General features: G+C 38.0%; 1 protein-coding gene across 1 annotated transcript; it reads right to left on the bottom strand.

Annotated features, from left to right (window-relative positions):
• Positions 1-3,384: 3,384 nt before the first annotated feature.
• On the bottom strand, positions 3,385-7,388 carry mtnr1al (melatonin receptor type 1A like). The gene is made up of 2 exons (XM_027003628.2): positions 7,126-7,388; positions 3,385-4,156 (listed from the first exon to the last, which is right to left on the bottom strand). The coding sequence occupies exons 1-2, from the start codon at positions 7,311-7,313 to the stop codon at positions 3,385-3,387; spliced, it is 960 nt and encodes a 319-aa protein (XP_026859429.2). The 5' UTR covers positions 7,314-7,388.
• Positions 7,389-8,889: the final 1,501 nt, after the last annotated feature.

The following is an 8,889-nucleotide window of genomic DNA, read 5'->3' as shown; positions in this document are numbered from 1 at the left end:
GTATTTTGCACCTATGCTCCACTCACTTCTTGCAAGGTGTCTGGCTGGCATTACTACGGAAAACAGTTCTAGCACGTCTAATTGTTTCCTTTATTTTGTTATCCCTCAACCTCATATGCTTGTTTTCTGGATAATTAAATGAGTAGCTTGCCTAAAACGTGAACAGTATAATGAAGGCAGACCTGAAAAATCAAATTTTAGTATATTCTAGTGTAGAATATACTACTAATGTTCTCTTTGTATTATGTACTGGTAAGATTCCAGACTAAAATCTTAAATAGTACCCTTACAGGCCTAATGCAGTGAGTAACAGTACGAGGTACATAAAGAAAGGCTGATGATCTGTTTTGATGGGCTAAAAACACAGACAATCCTATGGGAATGTCAAGTGTCATCACAATGATCTGATTTTGCTTTGAACAACCCATGTTAGCACTTGTGAAATCCTCTCACCCAGTGAAAGTTTGTCTCATTTTAGAGTTAATAGATGCCCTTCCCAACTAACCTTTTCCACTAGGGACACAGACCATCCATTTCTAAAATTTAGCTCATAATATATCTAACAGTTCTTTGAACAGCTCACTTCCTTGGGCTTGACCAAACAAAACATATTCCACATATCTTCCACATATAATACCTCATCTGCTCTCCTGTTTGTCCCAAGTAAACAGCAGCTACTGAATCCCAAGCTCCATCACTGCATTCTTTTTCTTCCTTCAAACATGACCAAAATTCATCTGCTGTATGTAGAGTCATTAGCACTGTCCATCTACCTTTGGGACTTATATTTTCTGAGGCATACATTTGCCACCTGAACTATTCTGCTCTGACCTGAAAAGTTCCATGTCAGAGACTTGTTTTTCCATGAAACCGAAATCATGTTGTGAAAGAATAAAGGTGTCCAGGGCAGTAATGTGCAAACTGCCCAGTCAATTTGTTTTCTGCAATACTTTCTGTCAGAACAGAAGGAGGTCCGGAAGGTGGATACTAGAATTAGTTTTACCAAAATAACTGTGACAACATAGATCAGGTGATAACTGTTAATCAAAAAAAAAAAAAAGAAAATGTCACATCAGATATTTGAACAATATTTATAAGCTGAAGATTCTGTTAAAACATTGAAACTAAGTCTTCATTACTTTCACTGCTATGAGTACAACACTGTAATCTTTTCAAACTTCTGAGTTATTTGTATATTGTTATAACACTCCAGGCAGTACAGAGTGATCGATCTTTATTAAGACTTCATAAGAACAAATTTTACTTGGGCATAACACTCAAGTTCTAACTTCAGGTGCAGACTGAAATGTGCAATCTGAAATGGTGCTTTATAATTTCTTATAACTACATGCATCTCTCTTCCTCCACCCCCTGCTCTCTCTCAACCCTCCCTTTCTTTCTCTCTCTCTCTCTCTCTCTCTCTCTCTCTCTCTCTCATTCTTCCAGACATGCACAAACCCTTCTTTTATGCACACGAGGATATACAAAATAATTTAAGATTTCTTATGCCTTTAAACTAAATATTTGTATTAGATTATCTATTTCCCTATGTAGATAATTTTTGCTAGCATATTTCATTACTTTATGTTTTGTGGAAATCTGGTAAAAGCCTGATCCATGCCATGATTATGGCTTGGCTTGAAACACACTGCTTCAAGTCTTATGGAAGACAAGCATCAAGACTATTCTCTGCCCTGGCTCCCAGATGGTGGAACAAAGTTCCACTGTCTGTCTGAGTCCCTTGCAGTTTTCAAACGCAGACTGAAGACTTATCTATTTGTGGAAGATTTAGAATGACTATTGACATTGCACCTGTTGGGTAACTGAAATTCACATGTAGTTTGATATTATTTGTCTGATATAGAGCTTATACCTGTTTTGCACTTGTTTTGCATAAGCATTTTTTGCACTGTTTTTGATACATGTATTTTTTGATACATGTATTTCAACAGTATTCTAGTTCAATGGTATCTTGAACTCTAATACTGTACTGGTTGGGATGCATTCTGTGAGTAATTGATAAGGCACTTTTGTAGGTCACTCTGGGTAAGCATTTCTGCTAAATGCCAAAAATGTAAATGTTTGAAGGATTCTAGTTTGAAGGATTCTTTTGTGGACAATGATTGTTTTTATGTTTATTTGAAAGACTTTATCAAGAAAGCATAGAGTCATCTATCAAATTGAGGTATTAAAGTATTTCGAAATGTCCATTCAATAAAATATGTTCTTAAAGTCAATGCATTATATCCATTCTGATTATTTTAATTAAATTATAGTAAATATTTTCAAGTGCTTAGTAATGCAAAGTGAAAAACATGCTGACATATGATTAGTGTTCCTTATATTTGTCACGGAACACGCCCCTTTCCACTGGTCAAGTGGTACGGCTCTGTCGCGAGCAGTGGAAATTCACTGTCTCGTTTGTAACCACGCCCAAGTTTAGCACACACCTGCACCTAAATAAGTCTCGTTATGTCTGTATTTAAACCCCTGTTGGGGTGTGAATCGGTGTCAGTCATTGTTCACATTGCCTTTTTTCATGCTGGTCGTATTTGTATTCATGTTCACCGTTTATGTGATATGTGTGAGTGCCGTTGTCTTTTCCATATATTAATAAATGTCTGTCTCCATCGAGGGAGCCTATACGTTCTGCTCCTTGCCCAGGGGCAATCGGGCCCTTATAATATTACAGTGTATATTTAGGTATTGGCCTATATATAAATTAAAGACATGCTTGTGAAATTGATACATTTTTCGAGTCAAAATGATAATAAAGACGATCCGAACAAAGCCCTTCTGACTGATTTGATTTATCCTCTTTAAATCTGAACAAATAATTTATTATATGTATGTTCTTTGCAGTTTTGGGAGCCTGTGGATCAATAATTTATTTTTGAACCACTCTCAGTTCAGGAAAACTGCCTCTGTATCTTACCCTGACTCTACTGGTGAGATACCAGTCTATTGACTTATGACACCTGGATGGTATTAAATATCACAGAATGAGAAATAGCCGCTAGAAGGTCCTTCTTCTGTTTTGTTCAGAGACACCAGCATCTTCTATTGGACAACTTGAAGGTTCTCTTAACATAGGGTAATAAGGGCATTGGAATCATACAATATCAATCCAGTAGGCATGTTCAAACAACTCGGTCAAAAACAGTTCTATCTGTCTCCATGTCAATTTAACAACAACAACAACAACAACAACAACAACAATGACAAAAACAAAGCAATCAATAGTGTGGGTCCTTTGACATGGGCAGACCCAGCACAAAGACTGGTGTCAATAGTTGCACCATTACTCTTTGTTTAGTAAGTCCCTATCTGTTTGAACAGCATTCTCTTTGTTTGTCGATAAGTCATAGTGCTTTAAAAAAACATTCAGCAATGGAACTTGAATAGAGTGAATACAATCCTTTTGTACTCCTTCCGAAAATTGTGGTTGAGGGCACCATAGATGACAGCATTGAGGCAGCTGTTGAAATAAGCCATGAAGTAGTTGGCTGTGATATTCCACTCTGGGATAGCTTGACCCAGGGCAGGGCGCACAGCCACGTTTAGGCCAATGAAGTTCAGTGGTGCCAAGCACATGGCAAACAGCATGAGCACCACAAAGATGGTGAGAAGGTTGCGCACATCGTGTGGCTTGATCTTGGACTGGCCTTCTGGCTTGATGCAATGCAGAACGTGAATGACGAGCACCCAGATGCGAAGGTAACAGTAGGTGACGATGCCAATGAGCAGGATGAAATGCACCACCACCACAGCGACGGTGTAGAGGGAGCTCACAGATTGGGCAAATGTGCATGAGTAGACGAATGGGTCATACTTCAGCGACTCCACAAACCAGTTGGGCACGATGGCCAGGATGGTGAGGGACCACCCTAGGGTCATGTAGCACACGGTGTTCTTGCTGGAGAAGAGCCTGTCATACTTCAGGCTGTGGCAGATGTAGCAGTAGCGGTTGATGGTGATGCCTGTGATGTTGAAGATGGAGCTGATGACACTGAGCCCCATTAGGAAGCGGCTGATTTGGCAGTGGAAGGTGCCAGCAATCCAGTCGTTGTGGAAAATGGCTGTCAAGAGCAGAGGGTAAGGGTAGATGGCCACTACTAGATCTGCCACAGCCAAACTCACCACAAAGGCATTTCCTATTAAAGAAAAAAAGGAAATTGGATGTCACTGGAAATGCAACATTCAGCCTTTGAAAGTTTGTACTACAGGCAACATTTTTAATTATGCAGTATAAAAATAGCCAAGAAATCTAAACAAAATAGGCTGTCAGATATCTGAAACTTATGGAACTCTTTTCTTTGCTGAATTAGACACTTGAAAATTCAGGACTTAGAAATCTTTACCCTTGCTGAGCCCACTTATCTAAATTGAACAAAATCTCTATGTTATAAGTGTTTCTGTTAGGATTAAATTTCAAGTTAATTTTTCCACATCACTCTTCCCCATCACAAATTGCTCTTGCCACTCCCACAGAGTTTCAAGGTGACACAGGTATAAAGTTGTGTGACTAGAGACAATGTTTTGAATTTCTAGAGTTATTGATTACACATTTCACACCCGTCAGAACCTGTCAGATGTTTACATGGGGACCATTGCTAACATGATAGGCACCTTATTCTCAAGGGGAATTTCTACACACAGATGTACCAGAGACATTGACCTTCCAGTAGTTGCTCATTTGTGTTAATACAAATTGACACTGACAGTGCTCTCATGTGAAATGCTGTAAGCTTTCCCAATCAATTTGGTATTTCACAAAAACCTTTTGCCTCATGATATTGTTTAAGTAGCTTGATGCCCTGTGGGTATCTTAGATCGGCTATAACACTGTATCAACAATTTTACGGGCTCGCAAAGCTAATAACAGGATTTAACTTGTAATTGCTGTGCTCAGTGTGAAAAGACAGGAATGAGTATTATAGTTTTCAAGCAGAATGTGGCAAAAACCTTCTCAGGCAAAGCCAATGAGTCACAGATTGAAAGTTTCAAAGAATTGATGCACTGCCTGAGGACAACACCAATCAGGCAGGTTTATAGTTGAAGTGGAGAGGGTCTGAGTGAGAATGGACTCACCATATTCATTCACAACAGCAAAAGTATGTGCAAGGCTGCACTTATCTTCAAAGAACCAGAGATACAAACCTCTCTTGCAAATTTTGTAAATTCTCTCTGTGGGTAATCAACTCTTAGCATAATGAAGGTATAATGAAGTTCTGGTATTATACATATACCAATATTCACTGCTGCTGATTGCTAAGCTCTGTATATGCTTCTTTTATCAGCTAGTTTGTATATGACTGATAAATAATGATATTTGCTTTTGAATGATGATCAATGCATTTTTGCCCATGTTTTGGTCTTAAACATTCACTCTCTCATACGTTTTGAAGAATAAAAGCTTTTTCCAAAGCTTTTTGGGGTATCTGCTCCTGAAGAGGTTATATGCCATATTAAGAAAGAGATTAATAAAAGTATTAATAACATTAATATTATTAATAAGCTTAATATTAAGTGTTTCGTAATATTACTATTAATATTTATATTATTATTGTTACTTTTTTATAATTATTAATATTATTACAAATGATTAAGAATGTAACATTAATAGTATTAATAATTATACTAATAATTGTAGTTGTTGTCTTATTTGAAGGACTGTCAAAAAACTTGTAGGTTTGAATGAGAATGGCCAGTCATGTTGATTTCTAGTGTACGCTCAATGTACCTAGAAAGCAGCAAGCTTATTGATAAATATGTTTCTTTCAATTCAGTGGAACTCACTGAATAGGTTACATTGTCTCACATTAAGCAGATTGTCTTACTTTCGGCCAACAACTGAATTCAGAAGCACCACATCCACTGAAATTGATGCTGGCAATTTTGGTCATTCTCTGCAAAGGCTTAGACTGCATGTGCCACTGCTGGACATTTATTTGTGACCATAATGCACATTAAATGAAATGGCACATTAAACAATTCTCATGAGCTCAGGATACACTAATTCAGTCACATGTGAAGTGATGTTTTAATGACAAAAAAATTAAAATGCTTTTCACTGTGATGGATCATTAGATATAAATATAATTGACTATTGCAATTGACTGCTGTGCTTTTCCAGTGAAAACACAGCCATGACATAGGCATAAGTCAACAGGTGCTTTTACCAACTGGGTCAATGTGAGGTATCTTGATATTAGTTGCCATCACCAACTGCTATGACTATAACTAAACTCTAAATTATATGACTTATTATTATTGTTGTTGTTTTGTTGTTGTTGTTGTTGTTGTTGTGTAGTTGTTGTTGTTTGTGATGGTTATGCTGTAGAATTGTTGAACTTAATATATATTGTGATATTTTTATTTGCCACATAATGACCCTGCTTGTCTACTTTTTTCACTAACCTGAGTGGGTCAGGAAAATGTATGAATGCAAACAACTTCCTCATTATACATTAGATGAAGTGTGCTCCCTAATTTACAACATTTTACTCCAGCTGCACAAAGCTTTGAAGGTCAAGATAGACTAGAAACACAACTGGGAATTTGCATTGATTGTGGGAGTGAACTTTATTGTGGTAAAGAACAAGCAACTGCAGTACTTTCTGTATGAGCTACATGCATGACTATAGAAACCTAGTTATTTTAGAGAACATTCTATTTAAGAGAATATGTGTTTAAAGTACAATCTCCAGAGTAATCTTCAAGTTTTACCTGTGCCCAAAGTACATTCTACAAGCATCTGGAATATTTTTAATCCAACTGTTGCAAAAAAAGAATGATCCAACATTCAAGTGCAAACCATCATCTCTTTATGTCTGCTCTCTTGTTTGCTCTAGCTGTATTTATCAAATGTCATAACTGATCATAACCAACAACAAGACCTGAAACTTTTTGAGCATTAATCTCTGTAGGAAAGGTCAAACTATGTGTAATTCACTAGATCAGATCTGTAATGTGACCAGAAGGTGACATAATCAAGGCACAGTGCAGATTGCCTGATCACATACAAGGGCATGGAGATTTTTTAAACAATAGCACTACAGATTAAGGACAACATAAACACAAAACTTTAAAAGCAACAAATATCAAAAGGTTAAAAAAAATTCTGCTTTCCAGAGTTTTCTGTTTTTGATGACTGATGCAATGACCAACAGTTTGCCCAGTACCTCTACCACAATAGCAGTGATCAGCACACTCGACAGTAAAGTGACCTTCCACGGAAAAGACAGACTCTTGCTGTGTCCGTCTCCGGAAGAAACATTTCTTAAAGGGGCATTGGTTGCCTCCACCATCATCACTTCATCTTCTAATCCTTGGGACAATTGTACATGCCACAGCCATGCATGACACTGACAAGTAGTGAGTCTTGCATTGATTTAGTATGAGCTTGCAGCGTCTGAGATTCAAACATTGTAATGGATCTTCTGATCACAGTTTCTGTGATTCAGTGATGGCTGTGTAGAACTGGACTATCAGCTCCTGGGACATGTTGAACTTCCTCAGCTGACACATGAAATACATCCTCTGCTGGGCTCTCTTGATGATTGCTGTCCTACTTCAGGTCTATGGTGATTGTAGTACCCAGAAACTTGAAGGACTCCATTGCCGACACAGAGCTGTCAAGGATGGTGAGTGCTGGCAGGGTTGGAGGATTTCTCCTGAAGTCCAGAGTCATCTCCACTGTGTTCAGCTTTAGGTTATTATAGATGCTCCAGAGGACAATCTGGTCAACTACCTGTCTATATGCAGATTCATCACCATCACATATGAGACCGATAACTGTGGTTTCAGGATATTGACTGAGAGGTACAGTAAGAAGCACAGTAGGGAGAGTATAGAACCCTGTGGGACACCCTCTCTGATGGTCTGAGTTCTTGAGGTAAACTTTCCCAGCCTCACCAGCTGCTTTCTGCCAGTGCGGATTTAGTGATCCACTGGCAGGTCAAAGACGACACTCTAAGTTGGATGAGTTTGCTATGTAGTCATGCTGGGATGGTAGTAATCTATACTTGTAGTCCTGGACCAAACAAATGAACACAGTGTAGTAGTGTTAGTAAAAATCATGATGCATGAATTGTCATTGTCTTTCCATTTTATTTTATAATTAGAATCACCATTTCAAAGGAAAAAAAAAACTTTCTGTTGTTGATGTGTCATTACAAACCATTACAAATGGTGTACACAAGCTTGTGCTGCACTGCATCTGGACTCATGGTCACATTATTAGCCAGACATGTGTGAGAGCACAGAGTATGGATGAATGCATAGTTGTCTTGACTTGCCACGTGTCCAGCTATGGAAAAGAGAGAGACAGATAGAGAGAAATTCTGATTTTAGTTTGCTCACAGATATGTAGTTCTGTTTTGACATTGTACCCTGAATGCTAGAAATTAAAGGGAACTCACTAGCAAAGTTTCTGAAGCTTTGAGCTATAGATCAGGTGGCCGAGAGTTCAGCGTGCAGTAGGAGGGGTTGTCCTTTAATGCTGCATATGATCTTGCTGTCAGGCATGTCTCTGTAACAGGCCATGCTATGGATCACTGTGTCTAGTTACTGAGCTATTACTCTCATCACACTGACCATGAGTGTACTATTGGCATAGTATAGAATTAAAGAAATTTAATGAAGTAAGATATTTCTCTAAGTTGTCATACTTTTATTATAAATGATTTTGGCTAAAATATCTATCTGAAATGTAATGCTCAGTTAGGCTTTGAATGACATTGGAATTAATTTTACATGGTATATAGTTTAATCTGGGCCTAAATTAACCATGAACTAGCACCACAGATTGTACATTTTATGCTTAAATTAGCAACTATGGCAAAACACATATTAGGGGAGCCCTCCTGCACAGAGAGCTAGGCAGGA

The sequence above is a fragment of the Electrophorus electricus genome, chromosome 12, assembly GCF_013358815.1.
Source record: "Electrophorus electricus isolate fEleEle1 chromosome 12, fEleEle1.pri, whole genome shotgun sequence".
Lineage (NCBI taxonomy): Eukaryota > Metazoa > Chordata > Actinopteri > Gymnotiformes > Gymnotidae > Electrophorus > Electrophorus electricus.
This window is presented reverse-complemented; position numbering and strand designations above follow the sequence as displayed.